This window comes from Oryctolagus cuniculus, chromosome 7 (genome assembly GCF_964237555.1).
Source record: "Oryctolagus cuniculus chromosome 7, mOryCun1.1, whole genome shotgun sequence".
NCBI lineage: Eukaryota > Metazoa > Chordata > Mammalia > Lagomorpha > Leporidae > Oryctolagus > Oryctolagus cuniculus.
Window position 1 is genome coordinate 75867605 of NC_091438.1, and position 24831 is coordinate 75892435.

The 24831-nt window shown below is 46.9% G+C and overlaps 1 protein-coding gene across 6 annotated transcripts in view; it reads right to left on the reverse strand.

The window, feature by feature from the left end:
* The window catches only part of SLC44A3 (solute carrier family 44 member 3), an 80249-nt gene extending 55637 nt beyond the window's left edge, over positions 1–24612 (reverse strand). For 2 of the 6 annotated variants that reach the window (XM_008264857.4, XM_002715848.5), the window contains exons 1-8: positions 24201–24606; positions 23648–23755; positions 19811–19953; positions 17567–17703; positions 16667–16760; positions 3236–3396; positions 1309–1398; positions 39–163 (exon numbers count right to left, since the gene is read on the reverse strand). In XM_008264857.4, coding sequence (XP_008263079.3) covers positions 39–163; positions 1309–1398; positions 3236–3396; positions 16667–16760; positions 17567–17703; positions 19811–19953; positions 23648–23755; positions 24201–24227 — 885 coding nt within the window. In that variant the 5' untranslated portion in view covers positions 24228–24606. Of the gene's footprint in view, positions 1–38; positions 164–1308; positions 1399–3235; positions 3397–16666; positions 16761–17566; positions 17704–19810; positions 19954–23647; positions 23756–23962; positions 24104–24200 lie in introns of those variants that run through there. The other 4 variants (XM_017346061.3, XM_008264858.4, XM_070076938.1 and 1 more) reach the window with 4 other exon arrangements.
* Between the last annotated feature and the right edge of the window lie 219 nt (positions 24613–24831).

Genomic DNA, 24831 nt, shown 5'->3' on the forward strand with positions numbered 1-24831 from the left:
GCCAGCTGCTGGGCCCGCCGCTGGCACGGCGTCCTTACCGTGAGGGCCGTGGACACAATGGCAAACCCCAGCACACACTTCATGTTCTCCCTCTCGGTGGCCAGCTCTATGCTGAGGCCGTTCGTGTAGTCGTAATAAAGCCACCACAGGACGCCGCAGACGACTGCAAAGCAAACGGCAGAGGAGCTCAGCACAGGCCCTGAGAAACCGGCTGGCGGGGACCGCCCTGGGAGCCCCGTCCAAACAGGGCCCAGGGGGCCCGAGCTGTACAGTAGCTGTCGGCTGCCCTCTGTGGAGGGGCTGGGCAGAGCCAGGGCAGCCCGGCCGGGGGCCTGCCACTCTGGAGACGGCTGCCTGTCTTTGGGAGGTGACCCCAGACCGCGGGTGCCCAGCCCAGCAGTTGGGTCTCTGTGGGAGGAGGGGAGCCACCCGGACAGCACGGTGAGAGGAACAATGAGGGAGTCCAGAGTCGAAGATTTTCAGACAAGCTCTGTGGCGGGAACCTGGATACTGGCTTCTACCTACACAGCCAGGTGGCACTCCTCAGCCTCAGAGGCTCGTCCCGAGGACACTGCCCGTAAACACCCTGCATTTAGGGACAACACCCTTGCTACGCCATGGCCTCATCACTGTGGGAAGGTCACAGCTGTCTTTACTAACACAGATGGAGAAACATCCCTCACAGGACGCCCTGCCCGTCCTCCAACACGGGGCTCCAGGACTCCCTGCTGCCTAATCCAGGCACTAAGCCACTGTGGCCATAACAGTAAAATGTTGGTGAACACTGGGCCTGGAGCCTCTTGCATGTCCCTGTCCCTCTGACCTCCTTTCCCAACAACTCTTGGTGAGACCCACAGTCGAGTAACTGGAGGGAAATACGAGACCCAGCTACAGGGCTCCAACACGCCACTCTCCCTCGGACCTGTGGCTTTTCTTTCCATGGCAACTGTGGGCACCACATGCCCATAGAGGAGGTGCAAGCTCTGAATAAATCCTATAAAATGCTCCCAACAGGCACTGGAATTCTCTTTTACTGTCGTGGATCCCCCTATCCCACCCCACCCCAGGACCCCTCGCTTGGCAGGCTCATCTCAGGGCTGCACACAGTGGCAGAAGGAACAAGACCAGACCTTGCCTTTGCTCTTGGCTGGTGTTTCAGAGCCCGAGTTTTCTCAGATGTGATATGCTAGGGCTGGACTAAGTACTCCCCAAGACCCCAGGTGGCTCAAGGCCACGTTCAAAGCTCTATACTTCATGGAAAGGCTTTTCAGTCAATCAAAAAGGGGTTAATCAAAAAGAAATACTTACACAACATCCCCAAAATAACCAATGAAATGAAGATATGAACCAGAAGGGTGGTGATGAATCGGAAGGTGAACATCATGGCCAAAGATAAGGCTGAAAAAATAAGGAAAACATATAAATCCCACAACAGAGGACAGGAAGAAGGCGGCAAGACGATGATGACCAGACCCTCCAGGGGGATGACGGTTTTATCCAGTCTCTAAATATCTTGGGCCATCTACCAGATGCCAGGCACAAGTAGCAAGATACACTCTGGCCACTCTGAAGCACACACAGGTTCAGTCAGCTATGGTAAGCCAGCTTCTGGAAGTGTCAGCATTCCTTATTAATTAAAACATGTAAAGTATTATTCCCAAATATTCAAAAACAATTTTTTCCTCTTAAAAGTCCAAGTGAAACATTTGAAAATTTCACCATACTTTTGTCTTTTGACTTCACACTGGGCTTACATGAAGTTCTAACTTCAGAGGTTCTCAGATACTCTTACTAAATCTGAAAGGTTAATGCCTTTAAAATGAAAAATATTAAGTTCTAATTGTAAATTATCTATACTTCATTTCATTTTCCAATATTTGGGCTTCTTAGTCTTTTCTTAATATTTCAATTTATAAACATTGTTTTGTTTTTAAACAAGAAATCAAGGTTACATATAAATATTTTAGTGCAGTGGCTAATAATTTAGATTTTAGAGTCAAACAGGGCTGTTTGAGTCTCCGCCTTGCCACCCATTCCACTAGACATGGAAGCTTGGTCAAATCCATTACCATCTCTATGCCTCAGTTTCTTCTCCTGCTAGTGGGGACAGGATTCTGATGAGGTTTCAATGAGTAAAGAATAAGCACAATACCTGGAATGTGACACATGCTCAGTCATGATAGCTATTAATACCATTATGAATCTACTGAGCACACAGTAGCTGTGGGTACACTAGGTTATCATTTATGGTTTCAGGATTGTTTTGTGCATGCATGAAGGTACTTCAGAAAGTTTGTGGAAAAACTGAATTAAACGTAAGCTTATTTTGGTGCAAAAATATTGTAAAAACCATGCATAGTGTTTTCACGATACACATTTTTGGTGAACTTTTTGAAGATCCCACAGATGGTCACCTGGCCAGCCTCTGGGAGTCAAAGCAGCCTATGTGAGTTGTATGAAGTTACATGGCTGTGACTAAACATCCTCAGGCTTTTGGGAGTTAGTAACATTTGGTGATGAAATTATGTAAAACTACATTCGTAAACTTGCAGAAACATGTTAATGGCTGAGGGGCTGCCGCAGGAAAGGCTACTACGATTGTCTAAAATTACTGGCAGAGTATATTAACCTGTAAAAGCTGACTTTTAATAGGACTCAGCAAATTCAAACATAGAAAATGGGACATCAAAGGGCCAAAGGTGGGTAGCTGCTCCCAGAAATGCCAAGAGGAGGCCAGTCTTGGCTCAAGACCTTGACCTGTCTACAATGCAATACAGCTGTGCTCCTCGGAGGAGCTGGACACATCACGGACACACCCTCCTCTTTCTCTTGATCATTAGCATCCTTCTGCAGAGCACAAACTAGTGAAAGCTCATGGTTCTAGTCTCCCTGATGATTGTGCCTCTCACGGACAATTCATAAACTGGCCATCCGACTTGCACGTTCACCCCTTGTGCAGAGCAGAGGGCCAGACCCAGGAACATGATCAGTGTGTTAAGGCGCCGCACCCAGTACCCCACCCAGTAAGGCTTCTTGGCACAGAATCAGCTGATCTCCCATTTCTATTGCTCCCTCTCCCACTTGACCCTGAAACACTGAAAATATCTAGAAAGAAAATAAATATGAAGTTTTATATTTATGCCAAGAAGCTAATTTTCACTGTTCAACATAGATGAGTATTAGAAACTGTGGCATTCCATAAGCAGTGACTAAAAGAGGAGTCACTGAAAATTACCTAAAGAGAGGACACACAGGCCGAGGATCGTGTCTCTTCCTGACATGATTCCACTCAGAATTCGCTGGAGGGTGTCGACATCATTTATCAAAACAGACGCAAACAGGGAATAGCACTCAGGTGTTTGAGGGATGCACCGGTTGAACAAGGGAAAGGGCTTGCTGAAAACGAGAGAGTTCCATCATTTATCTTAAAAAAAAAAAAAAAAAGATGGTTCCTCAAAATTCTCAACAACCAAGCAAATCTAAGGTCTGTAGTAATGAACAGAGGTTTAGCATCCTTTTTGAAAAGGGCCCCTTAGCTGATACTCTGGACGGGAAACTGATTATCTGGCCCCAGAGAAACCGATCACCTAGACTTGGGAGGCCACATTTAAAAAAATAAAAACTGTATATATTTAAAGTGTACTAAGTTTTGTTTTGAAACACATGTCCCTTGTGAAGTGATTAACAGTCAAGCTAATTAACAAATACCGCACCTGACATGGTTACCTTTTTTTTAAACAGTGGAAACACTTAAGCCTGCTCTCTTAGCAAGTTTCAAGTATCAGCGAAGACTGTTAACCATAATCACCATGCTGTACGCCAAACCTCTAGAGCTTATTCATCTTATATAATTGACTAACACCTCCCATCTCCCTGGCCCCCAACATCTGTCTCCATGAATTTGACTTTTTCAGGTCCCACATATAACTGAGATCACGCAGTATCTGTCCTTCTGTGGTGCTGTGAGTGAGTGGGTTAAGCCACTGTTAATGATGCCAGCATCCCATATCAGAGCGCTAGTTTGATTCCTGGCTGCTGTACTTCCAAACCAGCTTCCTGCCAGTGTCCCTGGGAAGGCAGCAGAGGGAGCGAACGAATGGATGGAAGATTCTCTCTGACTCTCTCTTTCTTTCAAATAAGTAAGTCTTTTTAGAAAATAAGGTTTTAATTTTTGAAGAATGTTGAGTTACAGAAAAATTGCAAAGATAGTAAGAGTTGCTGTTAACTCTTACTCCTAATGTTAACTTCTTTTTTTTTAAAGAGTTATTTATGTGAAAGGCAGAGTTAGAGAGGGAGAGACAGGGAGAGGTCTTCCATTGGCTGGTTCACTTCACAAATGGCTGCAATGACCAGGAATAGGCCAGGCTGAAGCCAGGAGCCCAAAGCTTCTTCCAGGTCTCCCACGTGGGTGCAGGGGCCCAAGCACTTGGGCCATCTTCTGCTGCTGTCCCAGGTGCATTAGCAGGGAGCTGGAGTGGAAGTGAAGCAGCTGGGACTCAAACCAGTGCCTATATGGGATGTCTGCATTGCAGGCAGAGGCTTTCCCCACCATGCCACAACGCTGGCCTCTAACATCTTAGACAGCCAGGTTACATTACTGAGGATTAAGATTTAACATTATTATTATACAACTAACTGAACTCTATAGCCTTTGTTCACATTGCATCACATCCCACTAACAAATTTCTCCTGTTCCAGGAGCCAACCCAGGATACCACACTACGTTGAGTTGTCAGGGTTCCTCTTTTCTCCATGAGAGTTTTTTCCTTCTCCTTTTTTTTTGACAGGCAGAGTGGCTAGTGAGAGAGAGAGAGACAGAGAGAAGGTCTTCCTTTTTGCCATTGGTTCACCCTCCAATGGCCACCACGGCTGGCGCGCTGTGACTGGCGCACCACGCTGATCCGAAGCCAGGAGCCAGGTGCTTCTCCTGGTCTCCCATGCGGGTGCAGGGCCCAAGCACTTGGGCCATCCTCCACTGCACTCCCGGGCCACAGCAGAGAGCTGGACTGGAAGAGGGGCAACCGGGACAGAATCTGGCTCCCTGACCGGGACTAGAACCTGGTGTGCCGGCACTGCTAGAGAGGATTAACCTGTTGAGCCGCAGCACCAGCCTCTCCTTTTTACTTATGATCTTGACATTTCTGTAGATTCATGAGCAGGTATTTTGTAAACTGTCCCCCGATTTGTAGAATTTCCCTCATGTTTTCTCATCCTGAGACTGCAGTTACAAGTTTTTGGGAAAACTGTCCCAGAGGTGAAATGCCCTCACATCAGGGAACGGGATAGCAATGTGACACTGTTGCTGAGGTTAACCTGGATGACTTGTTAAGGGGGTGCCTGTGGAGTGATTGTTTTCTTTCTAAATTCTATTCTCTAGAGGTGAGTTAAGGTGTCTGGGGCCTGCTCTCCAGGGGAGGGAAATACAGCCCTACCTCCAGGAAGTTTATATTATTTGGGAATCTCCTGTAGGGAACATGTATCTCTTTTCTCTTATTTATTTATTGAATCATTGATTTGTGTTAGTGGGGGTATTTTTTATTTTATTTTGGTTTAAAATGATATATGATCATTATTTTTCTGTTGTTCAAATTGCTCCGGCTTTAGCCACTAGGAGGTCTTTCACCTGTGACCCCTACCTCCTCGCTGTGTCTTTCTGATGAGTGCCATCGTTTTCTTTACTTTCTGGCTTTCTAAGGTAATGCTAGGCTTAGCTGCTCATTTCCTGATCCGAGCTCTAGGGTCAGCCATTTCTCCAGGGAACCCTTGGAGAAGAGTAATTAGATAATGCTGAGTGGGCTCATTGTCACCGGGGAATAGCTGATTCCAGGCCCTCTTTACAATCAACCCTAATCCGAGCTTTCCAGATGGCCAAATGGCTCACCAGTGCCCCTGTAGGCCTATAGTAGTATAACACCTAGAGTAGTGTTTACATCCAATTCTTTCTGTTTTGAGCTTTCCTTTTCTCTCTATCCCCTTGAGGAAGGTGGTTATACATTACTCAAATGGTTAGATTCTCCTGTCACTCTTTATTCTCCCCAGGATCTTTTTTATTTGCATAAGGTTCACTTTGTTAGGTGTTGACGTGTGCAGCTGCAGTGGAAGAGCAAGTCTGAAGAGGTTTTTTTTGTTGTTGTTGTTGTTGTTTTTTTTTTTTTTTTAAGAGAACTCATGTGACTTCATCCCAGTCCCTAAGGGGAATTGGGTGAGGGGTACTACTCCTCACTCAGAGAGGGGTTTCATGGGAAACCCAGAGAGCTTAAGGAACCCCAGAGGTAAGTTCTGAGCTGCCCTGAGCAACCTGGAGGGTGGGTGGCTGGGCTGCAGAGTGGACAGCTACAATTAGGGAGTTGACTACCTGCCCCTGTGGCTTTTGTCAGGACGAAGGATACATGAAGAGTTCCCAAGGTCCAGATGTTGGTCACATATGCGGGGGTCTCAGTGTGGGGTGCTGTTGATCAGGCCTATGGCAGTTGCATGGAAGGTTATGGGGACCTTAACAGAGGCTACAGGTGGCTGCTTAAGGGAGGCCTCCTAAATGACCAGCCAGAGCTGCGATGCACTGGGGTGCAGCATCCCCCTTCCCCACGGAGGTATGGTCCAAGGACCCTGGTGGGTGGCTGAAACTGCTGTGGAAAGTACTAAACCCCATGCAGACTACGTTTTATCCAATCCACACATACCCGTGATAAAGTTAACTTACAAATTTGTCCCAGGAAGAGACTGACAAAATAGAAGAATTTTAGCAATATACTGTAATGAAAGATGTCATCATGCTACTCAGAATGGTCTTCAACTCAAAACCTAGCATTGTTCATTGCTGGGATTTTCCAGTTCATATTTGCAGATCGTGGCTGACCACAGGTGAAGCCTCAGATAGAGAGGACACTTGGACGTGAAGTGCACTGCAGCCAGAGAGCCCCAGAGACCCCGAGAAGTGCCCGTGAGAGGAAGAGCTGGCCGCAACCTCTCCCCGCCCACAGAACGCTGCTGCCCTCTTCCCTGTCTTTGCTTTGGCTGCTCTGGCCCCTGAGAGTGAGAAGCCTGTGTCAGCAAACTGGGAAAGGAAGAATGGGGTAAGTGGGAGAGAATGGGGTAAGAGAGAGAGAGAGGCAGGTGATCCCAACCCCCTCCCTGGACCTCCCTGAAGTTAGGAGTTTATCACATAGGGTTGAATACTTTAATGTCCGAATCAAAAATATCCTTTCAACTTAACATAAATGTGGCCAGAGGAGCCTTGGTAACTGCCTGTATCTTGCTTCAAGCACAAGGGAAAAACTAGACCCTCCTAACACATGTAAAGAGATGAGAGAGACAGAAATTAAGCTGATTTCTAACTGTATCTTGTGGCTCTTGTTTAATTGTTATATATGCAAATGTTTTCATCTGGTCAATTATACCTATGTAAAAACATAAAGCACATGTATAGTATGTCTCTATGCAAAAAGCATACTGCTGTTTAGTTTGCTTTTAAAAACAGTAATGTATCTTGTGGCTCTGTTCATAGCAGAATGCAAGGGATTCTTCTTATTTTTACGGAGGTACAATTTGCATGCAGTGAAACGCACAGATCTGAAATAGCCAGTGAGAGGTGTTGGGCAGATACGCATGTCCCTGGAACCCACATCTCTTTCAAGGTCAGAGCATTTCCAGCACTGCTCAAAGCTCCCTCCTGGCTGCTTCCAAGTCTGCCCCATCCCTTTACAGGCACCACTGATCTGATTTCTGCTGCTATAAATGAGTTTTGACTGTTGCATAATTCCATTTAAATGGAATCCCAGAAGATATCTGTTTTTGTGTCCAGCTTCCTTCATTCAACCAAGGCACGTATCAGCACATTACTGCTTTTAATTACTGAGTACCATTTACCGGTATAATCATACCACAATTTGTGTATCCATCTGCCTGTTTGTTGCCATTTGAGCTGTTTCAGTTTGAGGCTTTTTTTTTTTCTTATTTTTTTTAAAATTTTACATAAGTTTCATGTATTTCATATATACATATTTAAGAACATAGTGATACTTCCCTCCCTCCTGCCCATGCTCCAACCCTTCTTCCTCCTCCCTCTCCCATTCCCACTCAATTTTTACAAAAATCTACTTTCAGTTCACTTAACGTAAAGTTAACCCTACACTAAGTAAAATAGTTCAACAAAGAGTATGAAGAAAAAAAAATACTGTTCCTCAATAGAAGAGACAAGGGCTGTAAACAATCATTGAGTCTCAGTTTGAGGCTCTTATAAACAGAGTTGCTACAAATGTCTTTTATATATGTCTCATAATCCACGGATGGACATTTTCATTTTGTCTGGGGTTAACACCTGTAAGCAGGCTTACTGGGTGGTATGGTAAGTGTACGTATGCTGAACTTTATATGAAACTACCATTTTTTCCCCCTAAACTGGCTACATTATTTACACTTGTACTAGTGATAGATAAGAAATCTAATTGTTCCACATCCTCACCAGTACTGAGTAGTAAACTTTAAATTGTTCTATGGCTCATTCTGACTGAAAAAAAAAAAAAAAGGAAAATTTTATCGGAACTAAAAAATCAATCTAAGTCCTTCTAGTAGGTGTGTTGTGTTCTCTCTCAGGCTTTAATTTGAACTTCTCTGATGGCAATTGATGTTAAGCCTGTTTTCACATACTTATTGGATGCTTGTATATCTTCTTTTAAGAAGTGTTTGGGGCCAGTGCTGTGGCATAGCGGGTAAAGCCATTGCAGTGCCGGGATCCCATATGGGCACCGGTTTGAGTTCTGGCTGTTCCACTTCTGATCCAGCTCTTTGCTATGGTCTGGGAGGACAGTGAAGGATGGCCCGAGTCCTTGGGCCCTTGCAACCGTGAGGGAGACCTGGAGGAGGCTCCTGGCTGCTGGCTTCAGATCAACACAGCTCCGGCCAGTTGGGGGCTAAGCTGGCAGATGGAGGACCTCTCTCTCTCTCTGCCTCTCCTCTCTCTGTCTAACTCTGACTTTCAGATCCTTAAGGCATTCAGATCTGGCTAAAAAGCCCATGAGAGTTTCTCAGGCATGGAAAGCCAAGACATTGTGGCCAAAAAAAAAAAAAAAAAAAAAAACACAAAAAAACACAACCAAACACCTAAATGAAAGATCTCTGTGAGTGAGATCCCAGCAGAAAGAACGGGCCATCAAAGAAGGAGGTACCTTTCTCTGAAGGGAGGAGAGAACTCCCACTTTGACTATGGCCTTATCTAAATAAGATCAGAGTTTGTGAACTCAAGAGGCTTCCATAGCCTTGGCAGCTCATGACAAGAGCCTCGGGTGATTACTGACATCATAAATAAGAGTGTCAAATGTTAAATCAACAACAGGAGTCATTGTGCACTTACTCCTCATGTAGGATCTCTGTCCTTAATGTGTTGTTCAATGTGAATTAACGCTATAACTAGTACTCAAACAGTATTTTACACTTTATGTTTCTATGTGGGTGTAAACTGTTGAAATCTTTACTTAATATATGCTAAACTGATCTTCTGTATATAAAGAGAATTGAAAATGAATCTTGATGCGAATGGCATGGGAGAGGGAGCAGGACATGGGAGGGTTGCGAGTGGGAAGGAAGTTATGGGGGCGGGGAGCAATTGTAATCCATAAGCTATACTATGGAAATTTATATTTATTAAATAAAAGTTGAAATAAATGTCATTTCCTAAAGTGTTTGCTTCTATATTCAGCAATACAATTTCACCTGTATCTTGTACATTTGCTTTCTGTTTAATAGTTATTTTGTAGATTCCTTTGCATATTTCTATGTACACAATCAGGTCATCTGTAAATAAAGATGGTTTTACTTCTTACTTTCTATTTCTTTTCGTTTATTGCAACTCCTATGACTTCTACTACAAAGTTGAATAGAAGTGGTAAGTGCACTTGTCTTGTTTCTGATCCTAGGTGGAAAGCATTGAATAGTTCACCATAAGGTATAATATTAACGGTGGATTTTTCACAGATGCCCTTAGCAGACTGAAGAAGTTCTCAGCTAGACCTAGTGTACTGGTGTTTTTTTTTTTTTTTTTTTTTTTAATTAAGAAAAAGATAAGCCCATAGCCCCTGACTGCATTAGAAAGGTTGTTCAAGGATTTTTATTTCATGTGAGACAGAAAAGAGGCCGGGGCTGGTGCTGTGGCATAGCGGGTAAGATTGCTACCTGCAGTGCTGGCATCCGATATGGGCGCCAGTTGGAGTCATGGCTGTTCCACTTTTGACCCAGCTCTCTGCTATGTCCTAGGAAAGCAGCAGAAGATGGCCCAAGTGCTTGGGTCCCTGTACCCATATCAGAGACCCAGAAGAAGCTCCTGGCTTCTGGCTTTGGATCAGCCTAGTTCTGGCCATTGTGGCCATCTGGGGAATAAACCAGCTGATGGAAGACTTCTCTCTCTGTCTCTCCCTCTCTGTGTAACTCTGCTTCTCAAGGAAATAAATTTGTTAATTTAAAAAGCTAAACAGTATTATATGAAATGACAAACTGTAATTTATTTAAGTAGCTCTCTTGACAGCCATTTAGGTTGTTTCCAGTCTTTTTTTTTTTTTTTTTTTTGATTTATTTATTTATTTGAAAGTCAGAGTTACACTGAGAGAGCAGAGGCAGAGGCAGAGAGAGAGTTCTTCCAACTGCTGGTTCACTCCCCAATTGGCCTCAATGGCCCGAGCTGTACTGATCCGAAGCCAGGAGCCAGGAGCTTCTTCCGGTCTCCCACACGGGTGCAGCGGTCCAAGTGCTTGGGCCATCTTCTACTGCTTTCCCAGGCCACAGCAGAGAGCTGGATCAGAAGTGGAGCAGCTGGGACTAGAACCAGCGCCCCTATGGGATGCCAGGGCTTCAGGCCAGGGCGTTAATCCGCTGCGCCACAGCGCCGGCCCCTGTTTCCAGCCTTTTGCTACTACAGATACTGCAGTGGATGACACTGCAGAGATGCCATGTTACACTGTACACGCACACCTGCAGATTACATTTCCAGAGACAGCTGTTTAGAGCTATGTACAGTAATAACTGACGACACTGAGGAACTGTCTTCCTTAGGGCACTGCCTCATCAGTGCACCGCCTCATCAGTGCACCCACGTGCTTTCTGCCCGCACCCTAATACAGAGGATACTAAACCTTCCCATGTTGCTGTCTACCAGGCAAAGGCATCAGAGATTTAAATGGAAGCTCCCCTGTAGTGAGGGAGGTCCAGCCTCAGCGAGGATGCTCAAGAAACATCATGCTTTTTCTTTGAGGTATCTATTCATATTCTTATCCCATTTTTATACTAAGAGGTCAGTATTTTAAAAATGGATTTGTAAGACCTTTTGAAAAGTAGAGAAATTGATCTTTTATATGAATTGTGACTTATTGTGCCCATTTGCTTTTAGTTTAGTTTTCATCTTGTAGAAATGTTTGTTTTTTGGGGCCGGCGCTGTGGTGCAGCGGGTTAAAGCCCTGGCCTGAAGCCTGGTATCCCATATGGGTGCCGGTTCTAGTCCCGGCTGCTCCTCTTCCAATCCAACTCTCTGCTATGGTCTGAGATAGCAGAAGGTGGCCCAAATCCTTGGGCCCCTGCACCCACGTGGGAGACCTGGAGGAAGCTCCTGGATCCTGGCTTTGGATTGGCGCAGCTCCAGCTATTGTGGCCATCTGGGGAGTGAACCAGCAGATGGAAGACCTCTCTCTGTCTCTACCTCTCTCTGTAACTCTTTCAGATAAATAAAATATTTCCTTTGCCGTTGGTTCACCCTCCAATGGCCACCGCGGCCGGCGCACCGCGCTGATCCAAAGCCAGGAGCCAGGTGCTTCTCCTGGTCTCCCATGGGGTGCAGGGCCCAAGCACTTGGGCCATCCTCCACTGTACTCCCAGGCCACAGAAGAGAGTTGGCCTGGAAGAGGAGCAACCAGGACAGAATCTGGCGCCCTGACCGGGACTAGAACCCTGTGTGCTGGTGCTGCAGGCGAAGGATTAGCCTAGTGAGCCGCAGCGCCGGCCTAGAAGGCTTCTTTGCTTCTAGTTTATAAGAGAACTCCCCTATGGCTTATTCTAAGTGCTCTTTGCTTTCATGTCATACATTACAATCTTGAATTTATTCACACAGGGCATGGAGTGTGCAACCAACTCTCCTTTCTGGATGCTCTGGTTGTCCTACTGTCATGTGTTGAATGCAGCTTTTGTCACTTATTGGAGCTGTCAGTTTATGAACTAAATTCCTGTAAGTATTTGGATTTGATTCTCTTCTTCCTTAATTGCAATCATGATACATTTTAGATCAACCAAGGGAGAAATGACATCTTTAAAAAGTTAAATTTTGTTATTAAGAACACAGTATGCCCTTTTCTTTCTTTTGAATTTGATTTTCTTATACTTCAAGTATAATTTTTTCTTCTGATGATTGTTATATATTCTTGTTAAATTTATTTCTAGGTACTTTTATTTATTTTTTTCCTTGCAGCAGCAAAAGGAGTCTTTTAAAAAATGTAAAAATGCTACAGATTCCAGTATACTAATCTTGTTCCACGCCACCTGAGTTCGCTGTTTCTAGGAGTTTCTCAGTACATTCCTATTGTCATCAGTTCACTCAGCTTCTATAATGAGAGAATCTGCAGAGCAGTTTCCTGCTTTCCAATTACCAAACCCTCTAATGTTTTTTCTTTTCTGTTACTAAACAGATTCTTAATACTAATAAATCTGAATTGTTCTAAAAGCAAATGTTTTTTGAACTTTCTTTAGTGTTTCTGAAAAATAAGATCAGATAGAGATTTAGTCATTTGTTTTTCCCAAACACAATTCTCCATAAGATCTTCATGTTGTCAACAGTGGGGTTTTGTAGGCATTTAGTAACCCTGTGCTGATGAAAAATGACCCTTCTTATCCTGGAGGGTGACACAGAAAAGCATGTAAGGGTTGGGTCACCCATGTCAGGTAGCTGCCTGACTGCCCACTGAGTGTTTCATTCACTGGGGTATGGGAGCATTTTTATTTTATTTTTATTTATTTGAAATGCAGGGAGGGAGGGAAGAGAGGAAGAGAGGGAGGGAGAGAGGGAGAGAGGAAGGGGGGGGAGAGAGAGGGAGAGAGAGAAAATCTTATACCCACTAATTCACTCCTCAAATGGCCACAATGACTGGGGCTGGGCCAGGCTGAAGCCAGGAGCCAGGAATTCTATCCATGGCTCCCACATGGTGGCAGTGGCCCAAGTGCTTGAGCCATCTTCTGGTCCTTTCCCAGGCACATGCATTGCAGGGAGCTAGACTGGAAGCAGAGCAGTCAGGACTCAGAGCGGCACTCTGATATGGGATGCCAGGGTCGTAAGTGGCTTAACCTGCTCTACCACAATGCCAGCTCTACACAGGTGCGTCTTTAGGCCACAGCCTGCAATTTCTCTCCTACTTCTGCTTTTCTTCTTCCCACTAGCAAAGCTATTCAAATGTGCAGGGAGTAACCTGGAGAACTGTCTGCGTATTAGATGACCCTGTATATGGGATTCGTGGGAGCAAACAAGGCAGTGATACACATGAGCACCTTTGCAGGAGGCTGGACCTAGAGTCTACTGGGGGAGAAAACTCAAGACTTTTTGATTTTAAATCAACAAGGAACTCAAAATGCAGTATGATGTTGTCCAGCAAAGAGAAAAAGATATGCTTGCCTGTTACCTTCTGCAGTGCTTTTGCACTGCTCTTAAAAGCTCATACCTAGGGACAGACGTCCTTGGTAGTCAGCCATTGGTCTCAAAGGGCAGGTTACATCTCACATGATTGAAGGAGGAAGAAGAAAACAATCAGGCCAGTCAAAAAGAGGTATTTAGAAAATGTCCTTTGGCCCTGTAGCCACGCTTCTCATGTTTTCCAGTCTTTTAATCTTGGCAGTGCTCGTCCATGATAAATATGATAATTTCCATCTTAAACAAACACTTGCTTGTGTAGGCCAAGGAAACAGGGAGCCCTCACGGCTATTTATAGCTCTCTCCCTGTGTCTGAGAAAGGCCAGTCAATCAGCAGCTTTGCCTCCACTGGACAAGTTAGTGTTGGAAGGCTCTGCCTTGAAGGGCGTGAAGGGCCAACACTGGCTTAGGAGGTAGAAGAGCTGGTGACCTGAGCACACAGCGATGGGACTTCAGAGCCCTGTCCTCCACGCAGCGTGAGCCCAGGGGAGGCCGCTGGCCGGGCCCAGTGAAACCAACCCAGCCTCAAACTGTTTATGCTGGATTAGGACAATTAGCCTGGATGGTGCTTGGGTTTCAGTACCAGCTTTTCCACTTGCTGGTTGTATGACCTGAACCTCTCTCTTATTCAGTTTTCTCAGTTGTAAAACAGAGACGAAAACATACTTATAGTACAGAGGAGGTTTTGTGAGGCCCAAATGAGTTAATACATGCCAAGAGCTTGGAAAAGTACCTGGCAAGGATCAAAGGCTCGATAAATGTTTGCTATTATCATCATCATCAGCATCGAGACAGGAGCTTTCCATGGACTTACAGTTGCCATCTTAATTACAGTAAGAGGAGAGTTTATCCAACTCTGGCTAAATAACAACCTTAAAAATTCCATTCCCTTTCACCTCTATGTGCAGGTAGTGACAAACAAGGTTCTTAAAAGAAACTCTTCTAAGCGTAAAGTAATTTTCCTTCAACCTGTAAAATGTTCTAGCTTTTTCCTGGGCTCCCTATGTGTCACTGAGACATGTCTGTGATATCTGACAATAAGAATAATTTTAAAATATTATAAAAAAATAGAAAGTGTACTCTTCCCTGCAAACAATTCTTCTCTCCTTTAATTATCTATAACACAAGTATTGAATTTTAGTAAAGAATTCCACAAAGATGGCTAATTATATTCTGCCCCTTATGCAGTTAAAAGCTGCTCAAGTTCTTTTTTGAATATCTGCCCAATTGGCATTTTCCAAGCTGCACTTGCAACCAGATGATTAGGAAACAAATTATTTTTAAAAAGTGAAACAGAGGGCAAACACTGTGGCATGGCAGGTAAAGCCTCTGCCTGCGGCACTGGCATCCCATATGGGTGCTGGGTTGAGTTTTGGCTGCTCCACTTCCCATCCAGTTCCCTGCTAACCCACCTTGGAAAGCAACACAAGATGGCCCAAAGTGCTTGGACTCCTATAGCCATGTGGAAGACCAGGAGGAAGCACCTAGCTCCAAGGTTTGGCCTGGCATAGCCCGAGCCATTGTAGCCATTTGAGAAGTGAACCAGAGGATGGAAGATCTCACTCTGTCTCTCCTCTCTCTCTCTCTCTAACTCTGCTGTTCAAATAAATAAGTAAATCTTTAAAAAAAAAAAAAGTGAAACAATATAAACTACTAGTGCACATCACATGTACTATGGAGAAATCTTGTTTTGTGAGTTTCCATTTCAGTTTAATAGATGCAGGTATGTATGAAGGTACACGTGTACTGGGGTTATGATGTAATAAGCTTTTTACTGTGCTTTCCACAACACTGTACTAGATGGTTCGCAGAATACCTTGCAGGGCCGGGGCTGTGGCAAAGCAGGAAAAGCCACCATCTGCAGTGCCGGCATCCCATATGGGCGCTGGTTCGAGTCTCAGCTGCTCCACTTCAAATCCAGCTCTCTGCTATGGCCTGGGAAAGCAGTGGAGGATGGCCCAAGTCCTTGGGCCCTTGCATCCATGTGGGGGACCTAGAGGAAGCTCCTGGTTCCTGGCTTTAGATGGGTGCTGCTCTGGCCATGTGGCCAATTAGGGAGTGAACCACTGGATGGAAGACCTCTCTCTCTCTCCTCTGCCTCTGCCTCTCCTTCTCTCTCTGTGTAACTCTGACTTTCAAATATATAAATAAATCTTAAAAAAAAAATACTTTGCATTACCTAAATTATTGTTACTATAAGGGGATCTTTTCACAAATGTCTCTTTTTGTAAACAGTCTTGCATTTCTGAAAAGAATGACAATGGGAAATCAACCCAAGCCCTCCTTTACTGCAGCTCAGATCCTAATGGTGGCCATGAATATCTATTGTGTATTTCCCCATAGCCTTCTCAAGGGTGCAAGCGTGAGCCATTTGCCATGGCAATCACTACTTCACCATCACAACTTCACTCCACAAGTATGGATAAGGTGCCTTCTATGCACTAGTCCTTCAAGAGTTGAAAAAGATACACAAGAACCTACAAGAGGTTTACCAAGTAAATTATTGGTAAGGACCTGTGCTCTTTGTTTCCTTTGAGAAGAAAGGGGTGGTACTCACTCAGCCTTGCCCACCTTGGTCTGTTGCTTACAGAGAAATCCAGAGCCATAAAAATGAACTGTGTCTGGTTTCAAAAAATAAACAACTAATTTCTATTTTTATTAAATACTTGGAGAAGAAAAAGTAGACATCAATTACTTTAAAAAGTCACTCATTTGATAATCCATATGTAACTTTTTGCTAACTCTATCATTATTTGAAGACTATGTGCATCTCTATCCATTGCTGTGTTTTTTCCTTATTTAGCCTGGCTACTGATCCATTGTCTGTTACGCACATTGTAAATAGTTCCTCTCTGTTTATCCTTGGCTTCCTGTAGGCTATATGTTCCCTGCAGGCAGGCGCTCTACCCAATATCTCCTTCATGCTTTCCACAACGCCTAGAAGAGTAACAGTTGCAAAACAAGTACCAAGTAACTTCTGTTGATGAATGAGGAAAAAAGTATGGAGGCTGTTACCTTGGAGGAACTGGCAGCATGGGGCACAGTGAGTCTGCATTTGGACTCTGGGTATAATTGAAGGGATTCAAACTGTAGATGCACAGGAAGGAGCCTGGAAAGGGAAGACACATAGACTGTACCGTCTTGCTGTATGGCACCCACCTTTCCAGGGAGCAGCAAAGGAAACCTCAGCCATTTCACCAAATGGGGAAGGAGACATAGCCCCCAGATTGAGAGACAGGACCAAGGTGGAGTCAGGGCTTCCATTCTTTCTCTCCAAAACCCCAAATTCAAAATGAAAAGTTCTACAATTGATCCTACAATGATGTGACGGTTATTTGCTGTAGAGACTTGACATTTTTAGTCCAGCTTTGCAAATAATTTTTAAAACTCTGGCACACCATTACTCAGACAGATATCTGCAGTGGGCTCCCTCACTTTTGTTTAACTCTTACAACATAAATCTGAATACCGGGCCCAGAGTTAGCTACCTGAGTTACATAAATGTTTTTGATACAACATAGGATTGTCCCATTGGTCAGTAAAAGTAGCCAGTGGCCTCAACAGTTTCATAAAAGAACACCCTTGCCAGCAATCCAACCAGAAGTCTGCAGGGGCCTCTTGGGGACCAGCTGTGCCCAAAAGCACAGAGCTCTCTGACCTCTGTCTAATCCTGATTTGGGGCCCTAAATGTCTGCCGTGGAAGGCCAGTCCCCTGCAATGGGCAGGGGGCTCCACTGGAGCAGCTTGGGTCCCAGAATAAACCTTGAGGGACCTGAAGGAAACAGAACAAGCTCAAGAGAAGATGTTTATAGCCTTTGTGCCGTAACAAGGAGTTATTAGCAGGGCCAGGGTAGGGTGTCTCATCTAGGTCCCTATGCTTAGGGGGGAGGGGGCGGGCAGCCCCTTGGTGCCTACCACTGGTGTTTGCGAAGAGCTGGACTTCTTCCAGGGTGTCGAGCTGCTCCTCCGGACAGCTGGACACGCAGAGGGCAGTGGGACCGAGCCTTTCATCTCTGATTGCCTGGGTGCAGGAATTCATAAAGAACACGTGTCTGAGGAGACAGATGAAACCCAGAGAGCATCTTAAAGCATTGCCTCTCATTGGGTTTAACTGTGGGCCTTAAAAATATACCCACACGCCATCAGAGGATAGAATTAGCAAGGTGAACTCTGCTAACCAAGTGCTGCAGCAAACTTGAACATTTATGATATCAGCCGGGGCTCATCTGGGGAACTGTACAGCTTGTGTGTACAAACCACACTCACGGGTTAACAAAACTTCCTTCTCCAGATTCAGCATTTTTGGGAGGATAACTCTAGGAATGCACCTGTGGAAGTCCCTGAGGAGCAGCAGAGATTAATTAAACCGCCACGGATCGTTAGATCCATCCCAGTGCAGATCCTACTCACCGGAATCCCTCCAAAGCATATCTGAGCCCAAGGTGTCCAAATCCACATCAGAGAACAGTGAACACAGGAAGCAGTGATCAGCAAGCAGGGGCCAAGCTGAGAAGGAAAGGCTGGTCCTCCTCCCAGTGTGAGAGCCAGGTCACTCAGGGGACTCTCCCTGTAGACACCCAGCCTCGCTGGCTAACGTGGCATGAGAACAAAGCTGGCTGTTGCCACTGATGGGTCGTGTGCGAGTGGGGATGGCTCCTGGACCCTTGCCCAGTGCTCATGCAGGCTGCTGAGACCACAGGAAAAGGCCCAGGAGGAGCAGCTCTGAACACTGCCCTCCACGGAGGGACCTTGAGGAGGGGTCCCAGGCGTGAGATGGGAGAAAGGGCAGTGGAAGCTGGGGGCACAGGCTTCCCGGGTGTATGATAAGTGCACACTTTACTTGATTTTTAAACTTATGTTAAGATATGCATGAACTTCATCATCTGTAATCATTTGAGTGACCAGTTCCACGGCATTAAATACATCCCCATTGTGCTACCATCACATCTGACCACTCAACCATCTTGCAGAACTGAAACTCTGCATCCATGGAACCCTAACCCCCAAGTCCCTGTTTTCTTCAGCCATGGGGGCCACCGTTTTACTTTCTGTTCCTATGACTTTGACGACTTTGGAGACCGCATATAAGTGGAATTACACATTTGTCTGTTGGTGACTGGTGCCTTCCACTCAGCAGAGTGCCTTCAAGGTCGTAACAGGGGGCAGAATTTCTTGCCTGTTAGGCTGAACACTATTCCATGGTGTGTCCGCACCATGTCTTGTCCACTCATTCACCTCTCCATGGACACCTGGGTGGCTTCTACCTTTTGGCTACTGAGATGACTGGACCACAGGTTTTCCCCTTAATGGAAGAGGAATGGCTGTTTGTCAGCACTGCACTGTGAACGGAGTGGGAAATAGAGCACAGGTGCATCCAGGCAGCCCAGACAATCCACGCCCAGATATGGCAAAGCCACTGTCAAGAGGATAAGCAGCGGGGTCTGAGAATTGCTTTTGGTGACTCCAACTTTATACTCCAAGCCTATTCAGACCCTTGGGATTTCTCTCCTTGGGGCTGCTTCGATCATTGCATCTCAAACATTGTTGTACGGCAGTCCCCACCCTAGGGAGTGATGGCAGGGGATGTTGCTCCCCTCTGAGGCGTTCCCATCTCTCCTTTGCCCTCTGGGTTTCTGTGGAGTTGCAGGGGGGAAGAACAGGATAGCACAGTGCCTGCCCCCACTGATGGTGCAACCAGGAAGCAACGGGACACAGGTGGCCAGCGTTCCCAGTTGGCTGTTGGGTATATCCACACAGAAACACTGCTGTGGAAGGTACAGGGTTCACATACGCCCTGGTGCCAGGGTTCTGCATACTGTGGATAATCATGGTGACAGTGAACATCTGCTATACAGGGTCTCCCTGGATCCTTTAAGACCACCTTGTGAGCTGGGTGTAACAATAACCAGTTTAAAAAGATGGAAACTGGGCTCAGAGAGGTTAAGTCCTCTACTCAGGGTCACACAGCTGAAAAGTAGCGGAGGCCGCACCTGTCTGAAGGTAAGGCCTGCCTCTCTGCTACTGCACATGGCCTCCCCTTTCATGAGATGGGCTGACAGAGATTTGCACGGAAAGACCATATCCAGCCCCTAAATCACTGATTTACACCCAGTCCTGAAATGCCGCCCCTGGAAGGGTCGGAGCGACTCAGACACTTACTTTTTCAGGGTCATGTCCTGCCCTGAGAGAGGAGCCCCTTCCACTGGGGAGTTTTTCTTGCCACACACGTTGCCGAAGCTGTCGTAGCCGAAGAGCAGCCTTCCAGCGGCGCCAGCCACCACCGAGTAGCCCATGAGGAACATCTAGCAAAAGCCAGGGGCACATGAGGGCCTGGCCACCGGGCAGACACAGCCCCAGGGGCCCGTGGATGCTGCCGCCCGATGGAACCAGTTCCAGTGCACCTCCCTGCTCCAGCGCCATCCACAGCTCGCACCACCTGTGGCCTGCTATTGCAAGGCCGCGTTCCAGCAGACTAGGGAGGGAGAGTATGCAAAAAGCTTCACCTCTCTGCCTCTTACCCTCTTCTGCAAAACCCTGCCTTTCTAAACCAACATCATCAAAAAAGCGCAATTTATTTTTCCTGGAGCTCTTGGTTTATCTAAGTGCATAAGGGTATGCTGACTTACCCCCCCCCCATTTTCCTTCTTTCTGTCTGTCTTTAAAAAATTAGGTTTTGAAAGGCAGAGAGACAGAGAGGGAAAGAGAGGTACAGAGATCCTCCATCTGCTGGCTCACTCTCCAAGTGCCCACTAGAGTTGGTGCTGAGTCAGACCCAAGCTAAGAATCAGGAACTCAGTCAAGGTCTCCCACATGGGTGGCAAGGAGCCAGCTGCCTTCCAGAGTGCATGTTAGCAGGAAACTGGATCTGAAGTGGAGCCAAGACTCACACCCAGGCACTCCAACGTGAGACTGGGGTGTCCTAAGTAGTGTCTTAATGTCCACCCTGATTTCCCTTTTGTCTTTTAGGGGACTCTGTAGAGGCAACAGTTGACATATCACAAAATACTGTTCACATCAAGACTGAACATAGCGTTTTGGTATAAGTGATTAAAAAACACAATAAAAAACTTCAAGAGTTTTTTGGACATGAACATCTAGCAATCTATAATTATTTGTTTCCAATTTCATAGTGAATGTGGCATATGTAAAATTTCACTTCAAAAAACTGTTCTGTTATTATGCACTGGTGAACCCTCTACCAAAACTGAAAATCTACCTCCCCACTGCACAACCCTAGTGTTATAAGTGTCCCCATTAACAATACCTACAACACCACTTGATACTGACAAGCTTATTCCATGAAAGACAATGTGTTACATCATTCAATAATCAATGGTACTGACACATATGTTGCAAAGGTACTTTGTCCCAAAGTCAAATATGTTCCAGCTACTCTGCAGTCATTACTAAATTTCTTTAAGTACTCAGTGTGTGCCAGTGACACAGGGACACAAAGATGAACAAAATCTAGTGCCTACCCCCCAGGAACTCAGCCTAGGTGAGCAAACCTCCCTGCTCCTCCTGACTTCTTATGCTCCAATTTGGTCTACCTGGTTGGATTCCAGGGTGAGTGGGTCACCTTGGCTGGTGGACAGGGACCTTCAGTCTTTACTGTAAGGCTGTGGGTGTGACCCACTATGTCCCCACAGGCTGGCACGGTAAGCCGACCCAGCCTTGGCATTCTTGGCTGCTGTCCCTCCGAGTTGGAGTGTGGTGAGGTCCTGGTTGCACCTGGACTTAAGGTGGGGAGAGGGATCCTGTACTTCTGCTAGCTCACCAGCCAGCCAACAGTGAAGTGCTGTTTTCCGTTTACTGTCGTTATGTATGTGATGGATCCCTTGGAAAGCCTATGGGGAGAAATGGAAAGTTTCCTAGGGGTGGTGTTGGAGTCGGATTCGGGTATTCCTGAGTCCCTGCCATGAATATTGTACAACATCCTTGATCTAGTTCCAAACATACATGTGCAACCTCACATGACAGGGGATACAGGAGTGTACGCCAGGCTGGGGGCTCCCCAAGGAGGGGGCGGTCAGGGAAGTGGAGTCTGGGAAGAGGAACTGGAAAGGGCGGGGTAGGAGAAGACACAGGAGTGGCAGCAGAGGCAGAGACGTTCAAACTTTCTTTTCAACACAAACACACACTTTGCTTTTTGCGCAAATATAAACACAGACTGGCACTTTTTCTATCTGCCAAGACCATCTCTGCTTGCTAATTCTGGACCCTTCCCCCAAGCCTCCTCTGTCCAGCCCTAACTCAGGGGAATACCCTCAACAGTAATCCTGCCCAGGACATCCCCTGGCGGGAGGTCCAGCCTATGACCCGGAGGCTGAGCCGCAGATGCAGATAAAGCATTCCTTGCTGTTTCAGATGCATGTCTGTGGCTAATGTATTGCAGAATATTCTAGAAGCCAGTCAGCTAAGGAAGGACTCTGATTAAAACTGAGTGCAGTAAAGAGAGCTTGGACTTACTGCACCCTTCAGATTTACTTTACAAAAGAAATGTGATTTTAAAGCTGTTTCTACCTCTGTGCCACCTCTCAGCTGGCTCATAACTCTTCAGCTTGTGATAGGCCAGCTACAAATCCTTTCCCCAGGTGGCTGCTGAGCTGAGAGTTTAGTGGTGATGTGTTAGGCTTGAAGTGTGGAGTGGCTAGGGCAGACCACCCACTAACATTAATAGCCCAAGGTCAAAGCCATCAGGCACAAGGCAGGAGCCTGCTCCTAGTGGTTAAATAACAACAGACCCGGGTTAGACACCAGACATCAGTGGGGGAACGGAAGCAGAAGGTGTTTCAGGTGCACTCGCTGTCGTTTTCAGCTTCTAGAGCAAAGTTCCACAGCTTAAGCAACAAAGACACATGGGGTACGCCTTCTAGAACCCGACCTTCCACAGGGCCTGGAACCAAGTCTGTCCTGTGAAACCAGTCTGGAAAGTCAGCATGTGAACAAATGCCTTTCTCACTTGGGAAGAGGAACAAATGTGATATTTTAGGGCCTATTCAAATGGAATTCTTTTCAACAAAGATAATTAGTATCTGGTGGTTATTATCAGGTTCTGGAAATTAATCATTTACCATGCAGCAAATAGCATGCCTCAACCTGGCAGGGCTGATTTCATCTGCACAGCCTTTGAAAAAGTTTAATGAGCCTTTCCCTGCTATTGCCTCCAACTCTAAAATAAATACAAAACGGTCGAGGCTCAGCTTCTAAGAGACTCCTCCAGGACTGTTGCGGCCCAGCCTGGTGAGGTCCACCAGCAATCACACCTATCAGGAGGCCAGAGTGGGAAACAGCAGCCATTATTTAACTAGGGGGTTTAATCCAACTGCTAAACACAGTGAACCAAGAGTGCTAAAGCAGGGGACGGCACAGTGGCACAGCACATTAACCTGCCCTCTGTAGTGCCAGCATCCCATGTGGACGCCGGTTCGAGTCCCAGGTGCTCCACTTCTGATCCAGCTCCCTGCTAATGCGCCTGGGGAAGCAGTAAAAAATGGCTCAAGTCCTTGGGCCTCTGCACCCAGGTGGGAGAGCTGGAAGAAGCTCCTAGCTCCAGATCTGGCTATTGCAGCCATTTGGGGAGTAAACCAGAGGATGGAAACTAACACACACTCTAACTCTGCCTTTCAAATAAATCTTTAAAATGGAAGAGTGCTAAAGTAAAAACCATTCATTTCTTGGCTTGCCCTGGATTTTTCCTCCATGGGAGAACAGCATAGGCTTGGGGAGTATTTGATGTAGAGGTGTGGTAGAAGGTAAAGTGAGCTCGGGTTGTAAGAGGAGGCGCCGTGCCCACCCCCGCCCCCAGCCGCTTCTCCACAGGGACTAGGAGGTGAGGAGATGCCTGGGAAGAATGCCGGAGAACTACGTTTGATCGCTTGTTTGCTTTTTCCTGGGCTCATGGCAGGCACCTCTCTCGGGGATTTACAGGTGGGGCGCAATTATCTCGGAGACCCCTCCTGCGCATGCCTCTTCCCAGCAAAGCCTCACACTTACCAAGCCAGTCCAAAACAGAAAGAACACGAATAACCATGTCTTATCCGTGCATTTCCTATAAATCTGGGGTCGCCACTCTCTTTGCCTGGGAGTTTTCTCTGCAGAAACCTTCCAGAAAAGGGAAGAGTTGAGAAAAAAGAGGTTAAACAACCAGGTGGACACAACCCGAGAACCTGCCCAAACCTGCTTGAAAATTTTTCAAAGTTTTATATGTATGATTTTTTTTTAATGAGGCCACTTGAAGCTCTTTCAGACCCTTTGAAACACCTGCTCCGTGCAGCGCTGATTTCAAGTCTCCACCCACCAAATCCTTACCTGGAGGTGCACCTGAGGGCGGTCCTAAATTCACGAACGGCGGCCAACGTCTGCCTTCACCCCTGCCCCAGCCCCTGGGTGGGACCCAGGGTGTTTTCGGCCAAGTGTCTCCAGGGCAAGCCGGAGGGAGAAGCAGAAGCGGGGGTGGGGTGGGGTGCGTGCAGGAGGGAGGGAACCTGACCTGTCTCCTGGCTTCCGTACCCACCCCCCACCGAGAGCCGCGACTGCGGGCACTTACCGTGTACTCGGCACCCAGGCACTGCATGGCGTGCGCAGCCGCTCGGCCGGGGACTGGCAGCCGCCGGCACCGCCTGCCCTGCGCGGAGACTCAGCGCCCGCAGCCGGCACGCCGGACCTGGTCGGGCCGGGCCGGGCCGGGCCGGGCGGGGAGAGGGGCGGATCGGGCGCAGCGCCGCCCCGCGGCCGCCTTTGCACGCCGGTCACTAGGTCGCTGCGTCTTGCCGGAGGCCGCCTGGCCTGCGGCTGGCAGGGTCAGCAGTGCGTGGCCGAACGCCTCCCTGCCCGCCAGCTTCAACCACCGTCCATTTCAGCGACGGCACCGCGAGGCCCCGGGCAGAGACGGCCGCGCCACGACCCCGCGCGGGCCCTCGCTAGGGTCGCGCTGGGTCATCCGCCTGTACCGGGAGCAGGAAGAACAAAGTCCCGGCGGATTGCTCCTGCGGGCGGGGACTCAGACAGGTGCATTCCACACAGCTGACAGGTGGCACTGAGTGTGTGCCCACCGCGTCTCGGGCGTTCCTAATTAAGCAGCAAGGCAGAAGCTACTGTGACCCATCATCTAGGGAGGAGGGAAACTGAGGCACGGGACAGCAGGAATTAGCCCGGATGTGGCCTAGGTGGCTTCTCCG